Source organism: Hippocampus bargibanti, linkage group LG01 (genome assembly GCF_051943395.1).
Source record: "Hippocampus bargibanti isolate YZ-2025 linkage group LG01, ASM5194339v1, whole genome shotgun sequence".
Taxonomy (NCBI): Eukaryota; Metazoa; Chordata; class Actinopteri; order Syngnathiformes; family Syngnathidae; genus Hippocampus; species Hippocampus bargibanti.
This window is the reverse complement of record NC_142734.1, coordinates 19645195-19671759: the sequence shown is the minus strand read 5'-3', so window position 1 is coordinate 19671759 and position 26565 is coordinate 19645195. Positions and strand designations below refer to the sequence as shown.

Below are 26565 nucleotides of genomic sequence, written 5' to 3'. Positions count from 1 at the left end.
AGAGTGGTTGCTCCAAAGAACAAAAGCAAAAAAAGAAAACGGAGAGCCGAGAAGGAGTTTTCCTCATTAAAAACCCTCAAAAATGGAGAGGTTATATATCACAGCAGCAAAATTGTGATAGAGGTTTTTCGCCTTCTCCATGGTAAGTTAAATAATATTAGACGTTGGATAGATGAGATTAGAATGGTTCCCTGTGCAATTAGTATGACGTGCATGCATGAAATCTTTTGGAAATGTATGAACTGATGTTTAAATGTACAACAGGAGGGAATGATAGAGTGTTTATGCACATTAGTAAACATATTACGTTATTTCATGTTTATATTAAGTAAACATATGTTTTTTCATGTTTAGCTTAGTATATATTATGAATTGTGCACGTTTAATTTCAGTCTAATTTAGTTAAATAAAACTATCAGTCTTATTAGTTCAATAGCCGTTGGAGGAAAAAGCGGCGGCTCCAACTTCAATCTAAGACCCGCCCAACACTGAGTTGCTCGTAACCGATTGGACGGGAAAGGTCGACTTGTTCGCAACTGATTGGACAACAGATCGCCACTCTGTATGTTTAAAAACTTGTCAGAGCGGGAGCTCTTTCTCTCTTGCTTTTCTCTTTGTTTTTTGTGCTCTTGTGCTCATGTCTTCGTCCCACCGAGACGAGAAGTGCTTTTCTCTGTCTCATTAGAATAAAGTAGATGTTTGTCCACCATCTATTGTACTTGCTGATATTTTTATCAAGTGAACTCCAGACAATGCGCGAACCAGGAAAGAAAACGAAGTTTTAATCGGACATTCGGTATGGTTACCCGCTAACCTGAGTTTTAGCGGGGCCGTGACGTGGGTGATCTTGGCCAGAAGTCGGCCATCAAGATCGAGAATCTCCTTGGGGGGGAGCAGATCAACGAGTTCACAGCCCAAGGAGTCGGCCAGCTGGGGATCGATAAAACACCCATCGACCCCCGAGTCCACAAGCGCCCGCACAGTTTGGGAGCTTGAAGTGCCAATTACGTCGCCGTCCAGCGTAACGGGACCGTGGAATTCGCCTCCAGGGGTCGCCGCTGTCGCCGTTTCGACGGGGACTTACAGGGACCAGAGGTCTTTGGCTAGGGGCCTTGGGTGCGACGAGTTCTGGGGTTGGTGCGATCGTCCCCCCCCCATCTGCATGGGTTCGGGGGACCCCTCCAGTCGCCGTACTCGCTCGCTGCCGCCGGGCGTGGTCGTCCTGGGCCGGCTTCCGGGTTCGTTGGACCGCAGGCTGCTCTGCTCCCTCTGCCGCTCATGTCGTTGAAGGTAGTGCCCACGTCGCGGGTGGCCAACTCATCTTTGAGAGCGGCGCTCAATCCACGACGAAACACTCCCCTCAGCGCTCGGTCGTTGTAGCCACTGCCATCGGCCTGGATACGGAAGGCGACTGAGTATTCAGCGGCCGAACGGGACCCTTGGACGCAGTCGTGGAGTTGCCCCTCTGCCTCGACCTCCGTCACCAGATGATGGAAGACCTGCCGTAGCTCGGCCACGAAGTCCGGGTACGAGGCGCACAGCTCCGGTCGGGACTCCCGGACGTCCAGCACCAGGGTCTCAGCTTGGCCCGTGAGCAGGCTGGTGATGAAGGCTACCTTAGCCTCATCGCTAACGTAGGTGTGTGGTTGTTGTTCGAACACGAGCACGCACTGCATAAGGAACTGCGCGCAGCGCCCGGTTTCGCCTGCGTAGCGGGAGGGGTGAGGTAGCTGGATATTGCGCCTACCCACGGGCGGGGAGGAAGGGGCCGTGAGGGTGGCGAGGCGTGTCTCGCCGTCTCTAAGCGTTGAGCCAGCGTGGATGTAATTTTGACTTCCGCGATGGCTTGGGCCAGCTGGCTCGAACGCTCCACCTGCATGGAGAGAGCGGCGATGAATCTGTCTTCACTGGCGGGATCCATAGGTGGTCAGAGTATTATGTCACGTCCACTGGAGGCGAAGTGACAGGACTCGAGGGACGACGGAAGGAGGTAAGGGTAGAATCCGAAATACACGATGAGACAGATTTCCAACAAAGGGTCTTTACTGAGACACGCACAAAAATAACAAACAGATGGAATGACAAAGATAGCGATAACTGGACAGACCTGGTGGCGAGGTAGTAGCGGGAAACTCCCTAGAACACTCCGACAAAGACAGTAAGGTACGGGTGGCTTTTATAGCCAGAAGGCACAATCAAGGGAATCAAAAACAGGTGCGGGAGCCGGGTGAGTCAGGAAGGGAGGGGCCGTCTCCAAGGAGCAGCGGAGGAGGAGACAGGAGGGGAGGGGTGCGCTCAGGACGGCGATGACGATGTGACAGACTTAGAGCAGAAGTGAACATTTGTGAGCAGCAGTATGGCTTCATGCAAACTAAGAGTATGTCAGATGCAGTGTTTGCTTTAAGAATGCTGATAGAGAAGTACAGAGAAAGTCAGAAGGAATTGCATTGTGTCTTTGTCGATCTGGAGAAAGCGTATGACAGGATGCCCAGAGAAGAGCTGTGACATTGCATGAGGAAGTCTGGAGTGACGGAAAAGTATGTCAGAGCGGTGCAAGACATGTATCATGACTGTAAGACAGTTGTGAGGTGTGCTGTCGGTGTGACTGAGGAATTCAAGGTGGAGGTGGGACTCCACCAGGGGTCAGCTCTGAGCACCTTCTTGTTTGCTATGGTGATGGACAGGCTGACAGACGATGTTAGACAAGAATCTCTTTGAACCATGATGTTTGCAGATGACATTGTGATCTGTAGCTAGAACAGGGAACAGGTGGCGGAGAAACTATAGATGTGGAGATATGCCCTGGAAAGGAGAGGAATGAAGATCAGTTGCAGCAAGATGCAATATGTGTGTGAATGAGAGGGATCCAAGTGCAAGAGTAATGCTACATGGAGAAGAGATAAAGAAGGTGGAGGATTTTAAGTACTTGGGGTCAACTGTCCAGAGAAATCGAGAGTGCGGAAAAGAGGTGAAGAAGCGTGTCCAGGCAGGCTGGAGCGGCTGGAGAAAAATGTCAGGTGTGATGTGTGATAGAAGGGTTTCAGGATGAAAAGAAATGTGTATTAAACAGTGGTGAGACCAACCATGATGTTTGGACTGGAGACAGTGCCACTGAAGAAAAGACAGGAAGCAGAGCTGTAGGTAGCAGAGCTGAAGATGTTGTGGTTTTCTTTGGGAGTGACCAGGTTGGGTCGGATCAGGAATGAGTACATTAGAGGGACAACTCATATTAGAGGCTTTGCAGAGAAATTAAGAGAGGGCAGACTGAGATAGTTTGGACATGTCCAGAGGAGAGAGAGTGATTATATCGGGAGAAGGATGCTGAGCCTTGAACTGCCAGGCAGGAGACCGAGAGGAAGACCGAAGAGGAGGTTTATGGATGTGGTCAAAGTGGACATGAAGGTAGCTGGTGTGAGAGAAGAGGATGCACAAAACCGGGATAGATGGAGGACATTGATTCGCTGTGGCGACCCCTGAGGGGAAAAGCCGAAAGGAAGAGGTCAGATGAGATGATGCTGCTCGTCAAGAAGGTGCCTGTTCCACCACAGCAAACAAAACAAACAAAAACAAAAACAAAAAACAAAACAAAACAACAAAACAACAAAAACAACAACAACAAAACTGTTTTCTCTTGGTTCGTGACTGAGTTATCATCTGACAAGCAACAGTGGTATGGGTCTATATACTGTATGGGTAGGGGAAATATGATACATTATTTTTGTTTTTGATTTTTGTTTTTATACCATTTTCAAGCCTGTGATATGCGTCAGGGTGAGACGCACATCAAGGAGATCAAGGAATTGAAAGAAATCAAAGCTTAAAGCTGCGGTGCGCACCGGTGACGCCACAGGGCTCCCCTCCTGGATCCGAAGTCGGAGAAGGCGACGCAGGAAAAAAAAAACGAGCCGAACGCGCTCAGAAGAGCCGGTAGGAGGTGAGACGTTCTGGGAAATGCACACGTCTGCCGCTCTGGGTCATTCGGCCACACGGAGAGGCCAGGCACGAAGAAGGTCGATCACCGGACACGGGGGGTGTCGTTGGCGGAGTGGCCGACGTCGATGTTCGGGAGCACGGCAACGCGTGCTCTACGACTGCCGGTTTGAGTCGGCCAATGGAGACTGTATCCTCGCGGCCGTTGATTTGAATCCGGAACGTCTTCTCACCGCGGGAGAGGACGGGATACGGGCCATCGTAAGGGGGCTGGAGGGGCTTGCGCACCCGATCACACCGCAGGAAGGCATGCGTACATGTTAGGAGTGCGGGATCCACATGCGTCGGCTGGTACGATGTTCGCGGTGACTGGGGCCGCAGAGCCAGCGCAAACTGCCGGAGGCGGGTGAGCAGATCATTGACGTCAGCAGTCGTAGGGTCGGTCGGGTTGAGCAGCTCACCAGGCAGGCGTAAACTGGTGCCATATACCAGCTCCGCTGGAGTCGAGTTGATGTCGGGCTTTAGCGTGGAGCGGATGCCCAGCAACACCAGAGGCAGGTTATCCACCCAGTGTTCGGCATTGTCGGCAGACATTAGGGAGGCCTTCAGTTGACGATGGAGGCGTTCCACCATGCCGTTCGCAGCTGGGTGGTAGGCAGTCGTCCGGTTTCGTTGACATCCCAGAAAATTGCACAGCTTGCCAAATAGCGCAGAGTCGAACTGGGCTCCACGATCGGTGGTGATGGTCTTTGGTGACCCAAAGCGGGCGACCCAATGTTGGAGGAAGGCACCGACAACAACTTCGAACCCGCAGTCGGACAAGGGAAGGGCTTCCTAATGCTCCCCTCTCCCGGCAAATTGGCGTTTTCATGTTTATGTTTGTTAAGTAATTATAAGTACCTTGCATGCTGGGTTCGAGAGGACAGTAATTTCATCTGTGCTGTATGTCATGCATATTAGCATATTTGACAATAAAGCTGACTTTGACTTTGACTTTTTGACTTTGATATGTCCGACACCTTCAAAAAAGTACAGATGGCGGCTGAAGAAACCTTTTCATCGATGGACCACTCCTGTACGACTGAGAGCTTACACCAGGGGTGTCCAAACTACAGCCTGCGAGCCGCAGTTGGCCCGCAGTCCATTTTTAATTGGCCCGCAAGAAATTTTATAAATAGAATGGAATATGGCCCGCACTTCTAATTTTGCCCGCACTTTTAAGTTTTAACAGCAGGGGGAGCTACTGTTGATCAAGGCAGTTGCTCCACCAAAAAGGCCAATCCCAGAAGAAATTCACCCGTTACTAAACAGGGCAGAACCAATACGACAAATCTACAGTGTAAATTTTGTGTTTAGACGTGATTACCATAATGTATTGTTATCCGACAAAAAATGCTCTATATCTCTTCCTCCTAATAACATTCTATGGGATATTTAGTATTGAACAACTTCAAGTTAATGTCGAGGGTCTATAGAAATCGGAATGGAATCTTTAAAATCATGTTTTCTCAGTAGCGAATAGATAAGCATTTCTTCAGGTAATGTGAACCCTTACAAAATAAATGGATCCCACCAAAAACATCTGAATTGCATTCAAACCTGCACCGTGAACATAGTACTGAAGTACATATTCCTGATTTTGTTGAACTCAATATATTTATTCTGTGTTTACTACTAATAGGTAAATTGGATGGTAGGGCGGAGTTGGTGAAGATCTCTGAAGGTAAACTGTTTTCTAGTGGCTTGTGAATGTGTTATCATTTGATGTATAAAAACTACAAAACTGTTACAAAACAGACCAATGATGACTTTAGACAGCAATGGCCTATGTCTTAACTTTTGGAGGAATATTAATTTACTGTCCCATTTTATATAGGGAAGGAAGAAGTAAAAATGAAGGTAAAAAAGTGGATAGAAGAAGTAATCCACGCTGTGGAGAAAACCTTGATGGACTCCATCAGGTCTCTCAAGGTTCCAGGCAAAGACGAATGCATGAACTGCATTAAGGCTTCACCAGAAGAATTGAAAGGGAGAACTTGGAAGGGAGTTAAATATTTTGTGAAAAACCGCATTGATAAATTAATGAGAATGTCCACAAAACGCAGTTAAGGTTAGGTTTGGCAGCTGGAACAATGCATTGTTTTTATGTATGTTATATGTGTCACGTGCACTCGTTTCTGGCACATTTCAATACAACACAGAGACATTAGAATTTATTTCAACATATATGGTGTGGTTTTTTTTCTTGAATATTTTTCGACTAAACTTCTGGACACACCAATTTTGTCCAGCACTTTTATTTCAATCTTGAACGTTTTACACGCAGTTGTTAATATGAAAGCAATTTGTATTTATTTTCTTACCACAATGTCTTGAATGTTTGAAATTTCAGGTTGATGTATTTCAATTATTAAAAAGATCGGAGGCTGCCATTGAAATTGGTACGTGAGCAGTGTTAATTTACTTGATTCTCTTCAATCTATTTTATAATTGTCGTGTTATTTGTTATTTAGATTTTTTTGTTCTTTTGACTTCAAGACGGCACCGCGAGAGTGGCTGCCTTAACAGCAACTTCTGTATTTTGCTTTTCTACTTTCATTTCTTTCATAACTTTGTTGCTGTGAAATGTAAATTTCTCCACTGTGAAACTAATCAAGTCAAATCCAATCCAATAAATATGCAAGAAAAAGTATGTTTGTTCTAGCAACTTAGATTAGAAATTGAGAAAATTAAAACATTGTCATTTAGGTACGATTTGCACAGGTTTTTAGTCAATATGTAATTAAAAGACAAGAGATATTTTCCATAGATTAAACATACAAATCTAAAAACTACACAAAGAGCACACCAAGTGTTGGAACTCAGCACATTTATGAAACAAAAATTTGCTGGCAGCACCAATGGGATGTAATTCACAGATAAATACAGTAAAGTCTCGTTATATCGATATTCAAGGGAGTCCGAAAAAATATCGATATAACCGGGACTATCGATATATCCGACCCTGTTTGCATGTAATTTTCTCAGTGCGTGCATAGAAATAGTATCGATATAACCGGGACTATCGATATATCCGACATCGATATAACGAGACTTTACTGTAATAAAGAATAGCACATTGAAAAGTCCAATACTGGATGCATTCAAACTTTTGGTTGTGACAGAGCCTGGCAAACCTCCATCTGGTGCTTGATTATTATGTCGGATATCGTGTCAGAAAATGGGAGGGGGCTTGGACCCAGTTGTGCATGTGAACAAATTATTTCACAATTTATTTCTTCAAAATTTAGAATTGTCAAATAATATACGATCATGGCTCCTGCAAACACAATTGCTGATCTTACAGGCTCTAAATATTGTCTCTTGAAAAAAAAATAAGCGCCACCTGCTGGTAGATTTGGTTTGACATGATTCGTTAAGTCCCCACGGAGTTGCGAAAAACCTGGAAAAATTAAATCAAGAATTATGCCATTTTAAAGTGATTTAAAGTGAGCACAGGCTAAAAAAATGTGGGTCCTAAAATCAAATTTTTATGAGTTTCATACGTTTTTTTTCATGTTTGAAATTGGGTTCCCACGAGTCAAAACTTTTGCACACCGTGTCCCCACCATGTAGCAAAACATGTATGTGTGTGTGTGTTGAGTGAACGCTGGCGCGTTTGGCTGCCGCTGCTTACCTGCAGAAAAACGTAAGCGGTGACAGTTAAGTGTCCTTGAGAGTTTTGAAAGGCGTTTATTAATTAAATGTATTATTGTTAGTATTAGATTAGATTGGATGAGCATTTATTTGTCTCACAGTGGAGAAATTTACATTTAACAGCAGCAAAATCGAAATACAGGAGCTGCTGTAAAGGCCGCCATTATTATTATTTTGTATTGTCAGTCAGTCACTGTAACTGTTCATTGTAGGACAAATACATTTTCTTATCTTATATAAAAACATTATTCATTTGAATGTAAAGAGTTTGAAGGAGATGGCGGAAATCTGGTCTCTTTCCATTAGGAGAGTGGATTGGGCTGAGAAAGGAAAAAAAGGGGAAACAATCTCCTGGCTGGCTCGCCAATAAAGACTTTGTCAAATCTCTTTATTTGTTGAATCGTAGTTGTCAAATCTCCCAGAGAATATCTCAGACGCACAACACACACGCAACTCCCAGAGACCTGCTCAGTTTCACAGCACGACTTGCTCGACTCCACGCCACGATCATGCTCTACGAGGCATCTGCGTGTCACTTCCCTGGGATATTTGACAACCACGATTCAACAAATAAAGACATTTGACAAACTCTTTAAACCCATGTTAACAAATCAGCAAACACAAGCTTCTGTTTATTCACTTAACCTTTATTCATCAGTGCATGATCAGAATGCAAGGTTATTTATTTTCACGAGTTTTATATATTTTCCTGTCAATTCCCTTAAAAAAATAATGAAACAATGTACAAATGATATTTTTTATACAGGTGCTGTACATTTTAGAAACGTTTACAGCTAACTGTGACATGAAAACTATATACTGTATTTCTTTTATTTGTTTGAGCGATCCAAGGCCACAGTCTCATACGTGTTAATGGAATACATGGTAAACAGTACACAGGTCGATCATAACAACGTAGAGGACAAAAACAATTGCGTGATACCACAGGTTCTTCTGTACATCCTTCAACAGGCAGTCCGATGCTTCACAATGCAACAAGCGCGAGAATAGAAGTGTGTGACCTACCAGGCAACACAGTGTTCAAGAGCAGCAACATCAGTGCAGGTTGCAAGTCCACAGAGAGGTTATTTATAGAACACGGGCCACCGGTTGACTTCCTTTGATAAACTTGCTTAATTTTCCACTCCCAGTCGAGTAATTCTTTGACAAAGTCAATGATGAGTCACAGAGGAACTTAAGACGTTAACACCTTCCTGAAAAGTTTGGGGTCTCGGATTCTGTGATCATGAATTATTCTCTCCATTGATATTTTTGAATCTGGATGAAAACCTTCACAAAATAATTCTTTGTGGTGTGTATGCTAATCACATTGTTGTCAATTCTCAAGAATTTGAAAAACAAACGTTGACATGAGATTTTTTTTTACTTGTTGGGAAATACAATGTGGGATGAACAAAGAAAACATTTAATTGCTGTGGTGGCCATATTTCTAATGATGATAGTATAGAAGCATTGTTTTAAGAATGCTGAAGTCAGAGCCGTGGATTTCTTACAATCAAGTTCTGTGAATTCCATTCATCTAAAAATCTGTCAGTATGTCGTAAACACTGATAAATAACGCTCACATCTACTATATGAAGTCAACGCGACAGCGATATGGAAAAGCTTGCAAACACATGATAGCCTTACAGAAAACACAGAGCTGCAAAGTTGACCGATATGGATCACATAATGTGTAGATTGCGTAGTTCTTGCAGTTGTCCTTCAAGAACTGTTCAAGAGCAATTTTGAGACCGCAATTTCCCTTTTTGTGTGTATGTGTGTGTGCGCGTGTGTGTATGTGTATATACTGTAGGCAGATCAAGCTATTATAGATCAACCCGACCCCCTATTACCAAAACCTTTTGTGTCGCACACCTGTCATTTTAAACGTTAATATACACACCCTCTTCATGCCATTAAGATAAGTGAAATGACTGCATGTTTACTGACAGTTACAATAAGTTACATAACTATCAACAGGGATGAAACAAATACGAGAACAATAAGCACAAGTCTGTTGAGTGGTGTTTCAAAAGCTCCACGAAAGCCATCAACAACGTTGACAAGATTATGAGAGTCGGAACTTCAAATGAGTATGAAAGTGGTCAGTTTATCAATGGAATAGTGTCAAAAAACACCAGATGATTTGTCTAACACCTACAATACATCCACGATCAATGAAGAATCAGCCAGCACAGGAATGTGCCTTGAACCTTCACAGTGACAAAAATCAGATCCTTCATCAAGTCTCACAATGAATTAGGAAATAGGTCAGTTTCCTTCAAATTGGACTTTGGAAAAAACTCCCCAAAACAAAATAAATTGAGATTCTAAAGCAAATTCCAGCGTGCATGGAGGAACACACATCAGCTTTAGCAAACTGAGCCAGGCAAAATTGTGTGAAAGGAAATCATGGTCCACGATTGACTGGATGCTTTCTATGTCGTGTCCCCTTGGGAATGGATCTTGCTGGGACTGGGAACCTTCCACGGACCCGGCGTGATGGGAGGTTTCTTGCTGCTGGATCTGCCATTGCAGCCAGGGTCCGGGATGCTACTGCTGGACCCCCTGGGGTCTTTTTTACTCCCATCTTCAGGCGACTTCTGTGACCTACTCTCCTTTTCTTTGACACTCCTACGGCTCAGCGTCTCGGCCCCAGATCCTGACCTCTCCCTGTGTGCGTGTGCCTTTTGTGCCATAGCCTCTTGTTCAGCCTTTTTGGCCCTCCAGTGTCGGTCGCTTTCCGTCGTGCCTCTGTCCTGCCAATGGGCTGCAGCGTCATCCTTGTACCTTCGCCCCTCTCCGGCCAGTTGCTGGCCCGCTGGGTGGCGTTGGCTTTGGGACTCCTCCTGATTCTTTAAAGGCACAGCAGGGTCATGTTCTCTCTTGGAATTCTTTTTGGGGCTGGATGACCGATGGTCTCTCTTCCTTTCGTGCTTTTGAAGCCTGTTCGTGTCCTCCAATGCTCCCCTTTCTGTTTTCTTGGGACTGTGGGAGTTGTCGCCGTGATCCGCTCCGCTTTCAGTCACTCTCTTGGAGTCACTGCGGCTTGTTTTCCTGATATGTGTGCCAGGACTGGCGGTACGCTTGGTGGAAACCTGCTGTCCTTTTGATCGGTGGGGTTGACGTGCATGCTCCCTCCCGGTGGCAGGCGAGCCGACTGACCGTAACTGTGTTCCGGAGAACTCATCAGCGATGGTTATCGGTAGTGAAGATGGGGACCATTCCGAGATGGAGACAGAGGATGGAGAGGCTAGAGATGATAGCTGCTCCTCAGTGACTGAATTTTTGTGCAAGCTTGAGTTTGGAATGATGACGTTTTCCTTCGAACCTGGGAAACAAGCAGTGGAAGATACAATTTTTGTCATCTGAAAATATAACACACCCTTTTATTACACATTCGAGGGAAAAATGTCATGGATGAGAGGTGCCATATTGTCCTGACCTTTTATTTTTATTTTGTAAGACAGATCCCCAACAAAAGTGTTGCTAACGTGCTCAATTTCCAGGATCCCCAACTCATAAAAATTCCTCCTTTTGTGGGGAGAAGATGCCATGACACACACACACTCGCACGTATGCACGCGCACACACACACACACACACACACACACACACACACACACACACACACACACACACACACACACACACACACACACACACACGGATACTGGTCACCCTTACTAATCAATGCTTGCTGTTGGAATGCCCATATACTCATTATTATTATTAACAATGACAACAATACCACCACCACTAATAATAATAATAATAATAATAATAATAATAATAATAATAATAATAATAATCAGCAACATTATTATTTGTATTGTTATGATTAACAATAACAACAAAACAAATATTAATAATAATAATAATAATAATAATAATAATAATAATAATAATAATAATAATAATAATAATAATAAAATACCGCACCAATATACTGTATAAATCTCTTGATCCCAAACTTAACTCATTCATTGACAGACGTGCAAAAAATGTGTCCACTCCAGTGCAAGGGTTTTAGTCATTTTCAGTCAAATTCCATTCAATGCAGCGTACGAAACCTTAGACTCTCTTCTTTCTACAGAAAAAAAGAGTTCATTTCTAAATTATATGGGTCTGGAGTTATATGAGATTGAAATGAGGGCGGCTGGCCAAAGTACATACATATTGGTTTATATAGTGCTTTAACAACAGCTGAAGCTGAAACAAAGTGCTTAAATGGAAAAAAGGGAAACGATGCTCCCTTGTGGAAAAGGAAAAAACATAGCCAGAGGCCATAAGCGCTTTATATAATAATAATAATAATAATAATAATAATAATAATAATAATAATAATAATAATAATAATAATAATAGGCGGCTCGGTAGTCGAGTGGTTAGCACACCGGCTTCACAGTCGCCGGTTTGCGTCCCACCCCGGCCTCCCTGTGTGGAGTTTGCACGTTCTCCCCGGGCCCGTGTGGGTTTTCTCCGGGTCCTCCGGTTTCTTCCCACATTCCAAAAACATGTATGGCAGGCAGATTGACCACTCCAAATTGTCCCTAGGTGTGAGTGTGAGAGTGACTGTTGTACGTCTTTATGTGCCCTGCGATTGGCTGGCAACCAATTCAGGGTGTCCCCCGCCTCGTGCCCGAAGACAGCTGAGATAGGCTCCAGCACCCCCCGCGACCCTACTGAGGAATAAGCGGTACGGAAGATGGATGGATAGATAATAATAATAATAATAATAATAATAATAATAATAATAATAATAATAATAATAATAATTGGATTGGATATGCCTTTATTAGTCTCACAGTGGAGAATAATAATAATACATTTCATTTGTAAGCGCTTTTCAAAACTCTCAAGATAACTTTACAGTCACTGGATCAGTTTCTCTGTGGGTGAGCAGCGGCAGCCATATGCACCAGTGTTCACTCAACCCGGAATAACTCAAATAAATAAAAAGCTAGCTAGCTATTAGATCAGTCATGGGCAAACTACGGCCCGCGGGCCACATACGGCCCGTTAGGCTTTTCAATCCGGCCCGCCGAACTTGCCCAAATTATAGTACAAACAGTGTCTAAAACTCATGACAAAAAGCTAGCGAACAACAGGGCAGATAACTGAAAAGTTGCCTGCCCCATTTTTCCCAACTTGAAGCAAAATGAGACCAATCCCATTAAGAAACATTGTCACAAAGTATAAAGTTTTTTTTTAAATCAAGAATGCACCAACTACAAATGCTACCTTGCTTAATTTACGGCAAATGCGCATGGCTGTAAATTTTGCTACAGTAGTCGATTGTCATTGTGGTGCACAATGCAACGTTTGCATTGATTCCTACGAGCCACTAAGCCCCTTTCATAAGTCTCACGTACACTTTACAGTCACGGTTTAATGTAAATTTACGTTTTGTAGCGTCACATATGTTGTTAGCTTCTTTTGAATCTTTCTTCTAGTTTGAGGTTCTGTGCATCTATTTTGGAAAATGACATGCAATTGCACGACTTTGTAACGCTTGCGAAAGTCCGGAAGAAAGAAGCAGGCTTCTGATTGGCTGCCGAGCCGAGTATGCAAATTTCAACTGCAGGTAGTCTATGTTTGTGTGCTCGGCGACGGTACACGTGTTTTGTTAGCGCGTGAAGGCGAGAGCGTCAGTGAGGAGTTTGTTGAGCGCGCGGTCAGGACAAACCATCTATGATTTGGCGGAATTTAACACAAGTAGGTATTATTGAGCTTGAATATTTCGTTGTGTAATAATATGTTTTGAATGTTGAAAGTGATTCCATTTTTCAATAAATGTTGATTTCTTTGCCCTTCGATGGAAACTTAAAAACAGACGCAATCTTGATAAATCACAGTGCATATGTTATTTTAATCTATTTCCATTTCCTCCTCCAAGTATCTGCGAAATAGTTTGTAAATGCCATATCTTGCATATTCCTTGAGACAAATTTATTAACTGATCAGGGATATTTTTCACATTTGAAAGACAGTTAATAAATTGGGTTGTAGTGTTTTTACTGTGCTATGAGGTTTGTACATACTACATTTAAAGGACAACCGGCACCATTTTTTGTTTTTGTTTCCCACTGACATCAGAAAAACGTTTTATAGCATCTAAAATACCCAAATCAGGCAGGCTGATATTTTTAGTTAAATGAAAAACACCAATAAAAATGACTTCAAAATGAATCCGGAAATGGCCAGTTTCAGAAGGTTGCTCGAGAATCAAAACAATGGCTTCAGATTCGGAGAAGATGTTTTCTTGTTCTTGTTCTTCTGAAGAGGAAAGCATAAATGTTTGCAATTGATTCTAGGAGTCCTCCCATATCAATTCGAGCCGTCAATGACAGCAATGTAGCACCCAGAAAAAGCAGAAGATTGCGCCCAAGCTCCGTTGGAAATGGGCTGATTTGTCAGCTGGGAATTTGTGTCAGCGAATATCAAATAGTTGTCTTGGTGCAACACACAACGATTCACCATGGCGTTATTTATGTGTTTTCCTTCTTCGCCATCAACACGGATTAACACGAAGTTTTCAGACTAAACAAAGTACCCAAAATGCATTGTATGTCGCTTTCTCGGTCAGGGCGGTCCAAACGTGACGTCACATGGGGATCGTCATCAACTCGAAAACAAGACTTCATATATTCAGCGCAAGTCTTAAAACGTAAACTATAGCTATATGCTGTGGAATCTTTGTAAAATACGCTCAGTCGAAGTCATTTGAAGTGCTTTTATAAATTATGGACATAACTTGTTCGGAGTATTTCCGGCCCAAACACTCCCTCCAAATGCTCCTGGCCCGGCCCCTCTGTCAAATTTTAGAACCCAATGCGGCCCGCGAGTCAAAAAGTTTGCCCACCCCTGTATTAGATAGTTAATAAATAACCAGCTAACTAGTTACACATTTGGTACATATTTGGTATATAGTGCTTTAACAACAGCTGAAACTGGAACAAAGCGCTAACATGGAAAAAAGGGAAATGCTGCCCCCTTGTGGAAGGGAAAAACAATGCCAGAGGATCCAAGTAAGAAAAAAAACAAAACCCGAACTAATACGAGACTGGTGGTGCACGACATCACATTTTCAATTCCTGAATAAATTTGTGAATAAGTTTGTGAATAAGTTAATCATCCTCCTTAGGAAAAAGCACGTGTTCAGTGGCATCCCCAAAACATCTTCCTAACCCCTCCAGGTCTGTTTGTTCTTCTAGGACACACTGCTTTGGTTTAGCCAGCCAAGTTCAAAACCAAATTACAAGTCCTGTCACAAGCAACTTGTCTATTCATTTAACGACAAGTCCGAGGAAGGAGTGGAGAACAACATTGAAATCTGGCAGCAGACAGATCACTTGGGATGAAGGAGAGGAGCACAAGGTTTTACCGCGGTTATTTAGGGACAGACCAAGAAAAGCAGTGAGGCCTTTAGTGATGCTCTGGTTTCATGTAGAAGCACGGGGTGGAAGAAGAGCTCAGACCTATAGCAGGAAGAGACAAATAGACAGACAGCCGTGCCAATGGAAAAAAACAGAGAAAGTAAGTCAGCTATCGGCGCATGAGAGAGCTAGCAAGCTGAAGAAATAAGAAGTGAGACAGAAAGCTTGCGATGCATGCATGAGAAGAAGCAGCATCTGGCCAGTAAACAACACTAGAGATCTATGCTTATGTGTGAGCACACGGTGTCTGGATTCACTCACTGTGATCGGGGACCAAACCCTCACCGGGTCGCAGCAAAAGATGAACTCTATGGCCTCCGGCTTGGATCAGCTCGATGGCCCGAGTGTGCGTGATGCCTTGAGTGGCCTCACCGTTGATCTCGACAATCTGATCACCAACCTGCAAGGCAGATTTATGCATGTAGCTATTTTGTCATGCGAGATCTAAAAAATGTGTCTTCATACCAATAGAAATGTCAAAAACTCACATGTATCCTTCCATCTTTAAGTGCAGGACCATCCTCAGCTAGGCGCAGGATAAACAAGCCCATGTTGTACTCTTTACCTCCCCTCAAGCTGAAGCCGAAACCCCTCTGGCTACGATCCAGCTCCACCACAAAACAATCCTTTTTGAAGGGAAAAAAAAACATCCATTCAATCACATACAAGAAATTTGGAAAACATTCATTTTACCTGAGTTGGCACAGCTTCTAAACAAATAGCAAAAGAGGAGAAACAAAAAAAAAAGAATACATTCAGTCTCACCTGCTTTAGGCCCGGTGCATTGAGTGCTCCCATGTCGCCATTCCTACTCCACAAAAGATAATATAAGCACCATGTAAATATGTAATCGTCATTCTACAGTCATCACAATCCCCATACAAAACCCTTTGGAAATGTTGTGTACATATAGAATGAGGTGCCCCATAAAAGTTTCATTACGACTGATTTGAAATATACCACGTCACATAAGAGGAAATACCACCAATAGACAGTTATTTCATGGATTATCTTCAGCAGCATTCATAGACAATGTTAGGTGCGAATCCTTCTTCACACACCTGAACTAATCTTGTCGCAAAAAAACAAAACGGGTGGTCAACTTTCAATTCCGAAAATTATCACCAAGGGGTGCCATAATCCCGTTTTAGAAACCGACCGACTTCATGGTTTATGTTGTGAAACAGGCGAACTGCGTCGATGTTATGGCCATTTAAATAAATATACCTGTAACGTGAAATAACCAAGTTGTAATTAAGACGCCAAAAAGTTTTGCTGTTCGGCACAGCATGACTGGAAAATGTTTTGCCGCATGTTGCCGTCACGTTTCCGTGCACACAAACTACACAGGAGAGGTGACTTCTTCAGCGGCTCTGCGGTGGCGCTTAATGGGTAGAATTGAAATGCTGAGTCGGTGAGGAACTGCTGCTGGAGGATTTAAAATGCAGCATAAAATGAAGCCTGACTGCTCTGTAATCTTTTTTTTTCTCTTTTTTCTCCACCATTCACATCTTGCTGTGTGTGAGCCACAGTTCAGCACAAACTGTTCGCTGCATTAAGAAGATTTAACGTATGAGTCATTTCTCTCCAATCCCTGTTTGATGGTCTTCACGCGGTTTACCTGTCTGGGTAGTTGGGAGCCAGCTGGCCAACAGCTCTTGGATGCACCGAAGGACTCTGCATGGCTGAGTTTGTGGTGGAGGGCGGCATGCTGTCTGTAGGACCAAAGGCTACGGACACCAACATTCAACATTCAAAATAACCCACGTGATGATCATCGCCGCATCGTATGTTTAAAAACGTGACAGCCTACCGTCTTCAGGTACAACGGTAAGGGTCACTGAGGTGCCTGCTTCCTTGATGAGCTGGACAATGTCATTGTGCGACAGATCCATGATGCTCTGACCGTTGACAGCAGATATTCGGTCACCCACTTTCATCTGGCCCAAACGGTCAGTTGGGCTGCCTTCAATGATGCGTCCAATCTTGTGAGGTATTACTGAAACGCACATGGACAACAATTAAGCAAATATTGGTGATCAAATGACAGCCGTTTGTTAGTACAGTGATAGCTCAGCTTACAAATGCCTTAGCTCACGAACTTTTTGCCTTACAGACATTAAATTCGTGAGAATATAATCTTGGCATACAAACTAGTTTTCGGCGGACGAACACCAAACCACACGGTCGAAAGGCGCCACACCATGGTGGCTGGCGGACTAGTTTTCGTCACCACCTTTCTTTGAGTGCAGAAGGAGTTTATTGAGTGGAGTACTTTTGCTATTATGGGACCGAAAAAGACCCCATCACAGGCTAGTGTTAAGCCAAAGAGGACACAAAATATAATTACGGTCGAGCAGAAGAAGGAGATCATCTAAAAACACAAACGAGGTGTGCGTTTGTGTGACTTAACGTCCCAGTACCAGTACGCTAAGTTGACCATTGCTACGTGTGGCTAAGGGTGTTTCTGTGTTGTCTAAGCAAAAGCAATAGAAGAGGTTGAAAAACTTCTGTTGATTTGGATTAACGAAAGTCAGCTAGCAGGGGACAGTGTGATTGAGGGTATTATGGCCGAGAAAGCACAGAAACCTTACTCGGATATCATCAAGAGCAACTATAGGCAAGGCTGATTTAGTAGAAAATTATGTTTTATGAGGACCTGGGAACGGATTATTCTCATTTTTAATGGTTTCCTATGGGAAATAAATGTTTGGCAGACAAACTTTTCGCCTTACACACACTTTCTGGGAACCAATTAAGTTCGTAAGCTGAGGTATCACTGTATTTCTGTCATAGATTTGAGTATCAATGTAGGAAAAACAACTCAAGGTCATAATGACGACATTTTTTTTCAATTCCAGTACTATGGCTCTCTATGGTACGACATCCCCAAACATTTCAAGAACCTTACTTGAAATTTTGCTGAGAGCGCTTGGCAGGAAACATGTCACTTAGCATCTATCCGCTCCTGCATCCAAGCGAGCTCAAACATGTTGAATGAGTTTTAAAATTCAGCAAAATGGATCCTTGACTTGGTTTTGTCGGGTGGGCCAAGTATCATGAGTAAAAAGCGATTTTGTTGACCATCTGATATGCCCACAAAAACGCCTACTGATTTATGCAATGGAATATTTCTTATATTTATGTAATTGTAATGAATAAATGTCAATTGGCCTCCTTATTTCATAATAACACCAATAAATACCAAAAGCTCATTACTTTCTCAATTACAATATTTTCATTTTATTAATTACTTTGGCATTATCTAAAATATTTCAGAACTACATGTACTAAATGTACAAACTACATGTACAAACTAGGAGTTATCAGAACCCTCCAGCATAGGGCTAAACTGATACTAACAAGTGTTGAAGGTTGAGAAAATGAGTCAAAACATATCAGGAGAGCACTCACAAACTGTGGGTACCCTCAGTGGTCATTTACCAAACGTCAGAAAGAAGGAATAGGGAATGAAACCAAAAGTTCTGAAGATACAAAAAGGAGAGGAATAGCAGTACCTTACATTGCGGGAGTTTCTGAAAAACTACAGAGTCCTTTGGCAACACAAAATTCCTACTTATTTCAAACCGATAATCACTTTAAGGCAAAAATTAGTGCATCCAAAAGATAGGCTGCCAAATGAAAAACAAAGTAATGTAGTTTATTCAATACATTGTAAGAATGAAAACTGTAAAGACCAGTACATTGGGGAAACTAAACAAATTCTCAAAAAAAAAAAAAGACTTTATCAACATCGCAGGGATAATACTAGTGGGCCTCAATCGGCAGTACATATGCACCTAAAAGCTAGCAACCACTCATTTGACGACAATGAGGTTAAAATCTTAGCGAAAGAACATAGATGGTTTGCAAGGGGAGTAAAAGAAGCGATTGTCATAAAAGAACTAAATCCTTCATTAAACCGGTTTGGTGGGGTGAGGTTCAATTTGGATCATTCATACAATAGTCTGCTTAGGCAACATATGATTAGTAATACTGATGAGGTGATACCGGTCGAAGTGGGGCAATCAGGACAGTCGTTAGTCAGAACGACAGGAACTATCAGTGGAGCAGCTACAGGGAGTAGTCCTATGCTCCCCCCAACCTGAGAGCAGGGACCTATCATAGCAGAGTCCGGCACCGCCATGTCTGGACAGTAGGGTTATATATACTGTGATATCATGAGAGGCTTGGGTTTAATTGCTGCCTTCCACCAGGTGGGGCCAAGACTCTCTCTGGATGGAGCCATCTTAGGGGGATGTATTTGCCCTCCAGGACACAGCCTCTCGTGACATCACACATCCCCCCCCTTGACATCACAATACATAGGGCCTAAACTACCAGTAAGACTTTAGTTTGCTGATGAAGTTTCTTGGATAAGAAGCGAAACGTCCGACACCTTCAAAGAAGTACAGATGACGGCTGAAGAAACTTTTTCATCGATGGACCACTCTTGTACGACTGAGAGCTTACACAGACGTACTTCCACGCTGAATTTAAAAACTGCACTCACAATGAGCTTAACGATTCTGTAAATCATCTTGATTGATTTTGACTATTTGCGATATTTTGCACCTTTTACCTCTGTGATGTTGTTTCTAACAATACAATCAATATTTTCTTCGAAGATACATGTTCACAATTTGAAGCAAGACATCTAAACTCACTCCCATATAAACATTCAGCATGCCAGATAAACCTATATATTTTTTAAATGCAATATTCATGGGGGATCGAAATTTGGTGGTGACTAAATAATTGTTTAGATAATGTTTAATAATGTACCATTAATAATGATTTGTTCCAATAATTTCTTTTTTCTGTGAATTTTTGCTTCTTCGTGATTTATTTTACGTTGTCATCATATTTGCGATACAAATACATTCCTAAAAAATAAAATGAAGAAAAATATTGTTTGTGTATTTATGTATTTTCTGTACCTTTTTGGCTTGGAGAAAACTCCAAGCCAGACACGTACAGATGGATATATAATGCTTATTCAATAAGCATTATAGTTATGAGTCATATCATCGCTAAAATGTCATGGAAACACATATACCTAAATGTATGTTAGGGACCTTACCTCCAGGAGGGGGCTTGTTCTTTGAAGTGAGAATGACAAAGCCAAAGCCTTCGTTTTCTTTTCGATGCAGTGTGACTTCAAAGGACTCCTGTCGAGAGGGATAAGCGGTCTTCGGTGGCTCCCCTCGGGCAGTCAACGGAGAGCTGCCGACCAGAGCAGGTGCCACACGCGGGCTCTGCTGGCCGCCCTCCTCTTCCCAGCCCCCGCCGTCTGACACAAACGCATACACCTGCTTTGAAATATCCATCCAGCCTTCCATTTTCAATGCTGCTTATGAGAATCAACCCTTTCGACTCCGGTGGACAATATTCGGCAGAGTTAAATCACCTTTAAATTACTAAATCAGTCTGTAGTTATCAGATGACAACACGTAGATTTACTATATATTAATTGAATCCACTTTTTCAGTCTTGTTGGACACGTTAAAAATCGCAGTGGGTGTTGCTTTGACACAGAAAATAAGAATTCTTTGGGGAAGATTGCTTGACATTTGAGAAGTCATAACCTTCCAGTGGCAAATGGGATCATTACAGATTGGATTCACTTATTTAAAAAAAATAAATGTTGGTTATATACGATGCAGCTGTTTTATTCGTTTGTCAGACCCTACAGGGGTTTTTGTGGGTGGTTCACCAACTGTAAAGACCACTAAAGTTGGCGCGGCCAGTACTGAAAAACCCAAGCTATGATAAAATCATGTCTTCAGCATGTGATCCAGCAATTATTTACTGAGCAGTGACAGGTGACCCACCTGAATGCATCAATTTCCTTCGGACCGTTAGCATGACCTGGCCATTGCGGGCAGCGTTGGTCATCAGTTCTAGTACTTGTTTGTGTGATTTGCCTTTCACTGGCACGCCATCGATACAAAGTAGCTCATCACCCGCCCGCAGGCGTCCGTCCGTCTCAGCTGCACCCAGTGGAACGATGGCACCAATGTACACCTGCGGACACAATAACGTAACACAGGCATGAATGTAAGGAAACATACATCTCAGTGGGGAATTAAAAAACCCCGCTTACAGGCTGCTCCGGACCCTCGCCTCCAAGGACCCTGAAGCCAAAGCCTGACTCTTGGTTTCTCTTGATGAATACATCGAGGTCCTTGGTGTTTGAAGCTGCAGAGAAACATTTGATTGAAAATTTCATTCATTTAAAACATGATTGATTATGATTGATGGAAACAAAACTTGTTTCCATCAATCATAACCCATAAAATATGTATTTGTTGTTTTATTTGAGTCAAGTGGGTTATTTCAAAGACAATTTAGAATTTCCATTTAAATAATTTCAATCCAAACAGTAAAATTAAGCTTGTGTGAAGCTTTTCCTTGGTGCCTAATATCGAGTTATCTTCCTTCCTCTCTGTCTGTTGGCCTGACTGTATGCCTTTCTCTCTCTCTCTCTCTTTCTCTCTCCCTGTCCCCCCCCCACTCACCCTCTCCCTCCCGTCTCCCTCTACCCCCCCTGAAAAATTCCAGCACTTTTTTAATGAAATTTTAACTTTCAAATATTGATCTTAGAAGAAGAGAGTTGAAAAATATGTAAGTTAATTAGAAATATGGAATTTAACGCAAGCTTTCAATGACACACACGCTACAGACAATAATAATGTATTTTTCGAACTAGAACGCTTTGGAGTATAAGGTGTACCTTCACTGAATGGCCTTTTTAGAAAACTATTTTCTGATATAGGATGCACCACATTGTAAGGTGCACAGAAGTGAAATTACAATAACGTGTGAGGTTTCACTATGCATCCACTAGAAGGAGCTACACTAACGGAAGTACAATACAATTCATGCTTTATTTATATACACTTCCACGACTTCTTTCTTCTTTTCCTTTGGGCTTTCCCCTTAGGGGTCACCACAGCAAATCAGTGTTCTCCATCTAACCCGGTCTTATGCATCCTCTTCTCTCACACCAGCTACCTTCATGTCCTCTTTGACAACATCCATAAACCTCCTCTTAGGTCTTCCTCGCGGTCTCCTGCCTGGCAGTTCAAGGCTCAACATCCCTCTCCCAATAAAGTCACTCTCTCTCCTCTGGACATCTCCAAACCATCTCAGTCTGGTCTCTCTGAGTTTCTCTACAAAGCCTCTAATGTGAGTTGTCCCTCTGATGTACTCATTCCTGATCCTATCCAACCTGGTCACTCCCAAAGAAAACCTCAACATCTTCTTCTCTGCTTCCTGTCTTTCCTTCAGTGGCACCGACTCCAGTCCAAACATCATGGCTGGTCTCACTACCATTTTATACAACTTTCCTTTCATCCAAGCTGAAACCCTTCAATCACACCTTAAACCTGACATTTTTCTCTAACCGTTCCAGCCTGCCTGGGCACACTTCTTCACCTCTTTATTTTCTTTTCTTCCACTTTCCACTACTTTGCAGTCACTGATTTCCTTCAGATGGCACCGTCAATACAAAATGTAGTCTTCCTGTGTACTCCAGCTTCCACTCTTATGGCTCGCCCTATGTTTCTGACTCTTCTGAAAGAAAGTACAGTAAAGTCTCGTTATATCGATATTCAAGGGAGTCCGAAAAAATATCGATATAACCGGGACTATCGATATATCCGACCCTGTTTGCATGTAATTTTCTCCGTGCGTGCATAGAAATAGTATCGATATAACCGGGACTATCGATATATCCGATATCGATATAACAAGACTTTACTGTATTTTTTTTCATTCACAACCACAACAGCTATAAAAAAGCACTTTAGAGAACACTTAAAGGACAACCAACGTCTCCGGACCAGTTGTGTCCATAATTTGTAAAATCCCTTCAAATGGCTTTTACTGAGCGTATTTTACAAAGATTCCACCGCATATAGCTATATATTTTACGTTTTAAGACTCGTGCTGAATAGGACATGCCTTGCATCACCTCAATGCATTTTGCGGTACTTTGTTTGGTCTGAAAACTTTGTGTTGATCCGTGTTGATCGCGACATTAGAAGGAAAACAAATAAATAACGCAATGGTGAATCGTTGTATATTACACCGAGACAACTCTTTTATATTCGCGGACAAAAATTCCAAGCTGAAAAAAAAAGCCATTTCCAACGGAGCTCTGATGCCATCTTCTGCATTTTCTGTGACGCTACACATCAGTCTTGAGCCCTCAAAATGACCCGGAAGACCTTCTTTAATCGATTGCAAACATTTATATTTTCATCTTCAGAACCATTTGAATCATATTCATAACTGGATGCGTAACAAGAAAGCATATTCTCCGAATCTGAAGCCATTGTTTTGATTCTCGAGCAAGGCAAGACGTCTTGGCGTGACGTCACGAACTGGGGGCGGGACTTTCGGAAAATGCCCAATTCGCAGCTCAATTTTTTGCAGATTTTGGACACATTAAGTCATTTTTATTGGTGTTTTGCATTTGACTAAAAATATCAGCCTGCGTGTTTTGGGTATTTTAGATTCTATAAAACGTTTTTCTGATGTCAGTTAGGAAACAAAAAAGTGATGTCGGGTGTCCTTTAAAATAGAAAATGTGCGGAAATAGTGCGGAAAATATGGAACTTAAAATTGGTAAAACATCACTTAATAGAAAGAAAAACACGGATAGAAAATGTGTCCCACGTACGCTGGCTATCCAACAATGCCTTGGACTTGATGTATAGTTCTGATGCATCTGGTTTGGGAGAAGATGATACCATGACATTGGAGAGCAGATTAGGTGGCCCCTCTACATGACCGAGAGTCTCAGGGCTGTGGTTTAGCTCCGGTCGCTGCAACTGAGTGGCAGGACTAGGGTGCGTGTGGTGCGGAGTCTGTTGAGAGGCAGGCTGGAATGTAGGTTGGGGTGCATGCTGAGGAGCAGGCTGAGATGTTGGTGCCGTGCACTGGAAGAGAGGAATCACACGAGATGGCTTAAAATAACAACATACAATACTTAAGAACATGGATCAACAACAGAAGCCCCCGGTAACCATGTGCCAAGCACAGCTACACAATCTGATAGAGATCAATAAATCAGTATGAGTGAGCCTTTTGCTGCGTCAGCCAAGGCGCAAATGCATGAACAAGTTATGAAATAAGACAAATCATCTTCGACGGCTGCGCAAAGAACAATGGTGAAAATCATAGTTTGTTAGAAAGCAGCATACTTTTTTGGCAAATTTTAGCGAACAGGAAGAGTGCTGGCACTACGCTGCAGAACACATTGCGCCTGGCGCTGGCAGCGAATGTATCAATGTGTTTTCATTGAGGATTGGATTGCATCTGCATATGTTTTATCTTTCAGTTTATGACCAATAACAAACATTTGTGTGTGCTTCAACTTACGGGTTTCAAAGATTTCACAGGTGATGTTTGACCTAGAAGAAGAAAGGAAGAGGTCAAGATATTTGTTCATTGATCTGTTGCGTTGGCACTGCACTGCCAAGCAGTCGAGAATTGACGTCATTCACCTCAATAGCAGATTTTTGTTTTCTAAGAAGCGATTCTGATATTTTGAGCATTGTTAAATGATACGGCATACCAAAAACATGGCATGCTTACCGATTTGACATTGGATGTCGGCTTCCGTGTGTATTTTAACATTTATAGAACTGTTGTCTGAATTTCTTACTGACCTGGCTGAAAGTTTTCAAGGGCCACAGCTAAATGCAGCCAGTAGAAGGCAGTATTCTCCAGCCGCAAATATAAAGTTGCAGCATAGCAATTAGATTAACTTAATTACACGAACTTAACTATTTTGAATATCCGAACCAAATTTCTTCATGTTGCAAATTCAAGTCCAAGTTTAAAGAATAAAAACAGAAATCGAATTCAAGAAATATAACTATCAAATTCCCCCATTGTGGGACGATTAAAGGTTTTCTGATTCTGATCACACTATATTATCAACTATAATTTTATAGCTACCACGCCTGCTCAAAGTGCACTTCAGAGCACTTTATGTCGAAACAGAGCACGAACACGACATCGGTAGTTACAAATAAGGACAAAGATGTCCAGACTTATTCTTACTCTTAAAGAGTAAGAATAAGAAAGTAATTTTGGTGGCGATTGAGCTTGTTTTGCATGGAGATGTGTTCACAAAGTGAAAAAGAGTTCATGTGTGTATTTTTTTTCCTTGAAACGTCACCGCCAATGTTCCCTGTATGTTGTTCCAAACTACAGTAAAGTCTCGTTATATCGATATCGGATATATCGATAGTCCCGGTTATATCGATACTATTTCTATGCACGCACGGAGGAAATTACATGCAAACAGGGTCGGATATATCGATAGTCCCGGTTATATCGATATTTTTTCGGACTCCCTTGAATATCGATGTAACGAGACTTTACTGTATTTGCAAACCTGCCCATTAGAGATGTGGTCTCATGCACCTGTTGGGAATCAATACTACTTTTAGTAACATGGAAAATGTGCTTCTTTATTCACATTCACAAGTGTAATGTCTCCAGATTCAGGTAACACTCTAATCTCTCACTCTCTCACTCTAATCAATCAAGCAGCTGAAGGGAAGTAATTTTCTAATGAATATTTCCTTATATGAAACATGAAACGCATTGTTGCAAAGCATCTAGTCACATTGCTCCCTGGACAAACAGCGCAGTACATGCATCAACAGAATTTTTAGGTTAAGAGAAAGGCCAAATTATTTTCTGGATTTACTAGGACGCTTGGAGACCACACTGCATTAAGTATGGGTCAGGAAGCTTACTCCTTTTCCAAGCAATGATGAACCAAACAGCGATGGTGCATTTAATACACTCCTGCACACGAAAACAATAACAGCGGGCGGTGCGAGTATGCAGCAGGGATCTGCAACACAGCTAACGTGACAGAGCCCTTCAAGTTTGTGGAGGCTGAATGTGAACAGAAGGACTGAAATTTTTCACGGCGAACCCAGGCTGTGCATCCCGCCGGCCCCCTGGAAACAGCAAATGAATAACCTTTCTGCACCGTCACACTACAGCATGACGTCCTCCCTACTTGGGATGCTGATGCTGTGTTGCAGATGTTACCGTGTTGGGAGTCTGAAATTGCTTGATAGAATACTTCCTGGACTTTGATTGTGGTGAGTGACACCTCTATCATTGACACCTCCATATTTCCGTTTATTGAATCAATGCGTCTTTAAACACGGTCTGTATTTTCCGGTATATATGGCACACCCAAAAGCCTTCATTTTCTTGAAAAGATGACCCGGCCCCTTATATGCACGTGCACCTTATATGTGAAGTAATATTGAGCCACAAAAGGTCTCACAACTACTTTTAGCATCCGCCGACTCCATTTCCCGCCATAGAAGAAGTAGTGTGTCATCCCAGCCTGTACTTCAGCGCCTTGTAATGTGGTGTGCCTTATACAGTATTTGGAAAACTTTTATATAATTATATATTATATTTGGAAAACCTTTGTCATTGATTGAAGGAT

The 26565-nt window shown here is 42.5% G+C and overlaps 1 protein-coding gene across 3 annotated transcripts in view; it reads right to left on the bottom strand.

Annotated features, from left to right (window-relative positions):
• Positions 1 to 8252: 8252 nt before the first annotated feature.
• Positions 8253 to 26565, bottom strand: part of LOC148903419 (membrane-associated guanylate kinase, WW and PDZ domain-containing protein 3-like) — a 131660-nt gene continuing 113347 nt past the window's right edge. The window contains exons 11-22 of one of the 3 annotated variants that reach the window (XM_089002255.1): positions 24459 to 24490; positions 23758 to 24016; positions 21175 to 21269; positions 20903 to 21095; positions 20152 to 20361; positions 16882 to 17067; positions 16690 to 16798; positions 15834 to 15876; positions 15557 to 15694; positions 15330 to 15468; positions 15017 to 15110; positions 10822 to 10960 (exon numbers count right to left, since the gene is read on the bottom strand). In XM_089002255.1, the coding sequence (XP_088858381.1) occupies positions 15058 to 15110; positions 15330 to 15468; positions 15557 to 15694; positions 15834 to 15876; positions 16690 to 16798; positions 16882 to 17067; positions 20152 to 20361; positions 20903 to 21095; positions 21175 to 21269; positions 23758 to 24016; positions 24459 to 24490 (1457 nt within the window). In that variant the 3' untranslated portion in view covers positions 10822 to 10960; positions 15017 to 15057. Of the gene's footprint in view, positions 10961 to 15016; positions 15111 to 15329; positions 15469 to 15556; positions 15695 to 15833; positions 15877 to 16689; positions 16799 to 16881; positions 17068 to 20151; positions 20362 to 20902; positions 21096 to 21174; positions 21270 to 23757; positions 24017 to 24458; positions 24491 to 26565 lie in introns of all 3 variants that reach the window. The other 2 variants (XM_089002250.1, XM_089002245.1) reach the window with 2 other exon arrangements.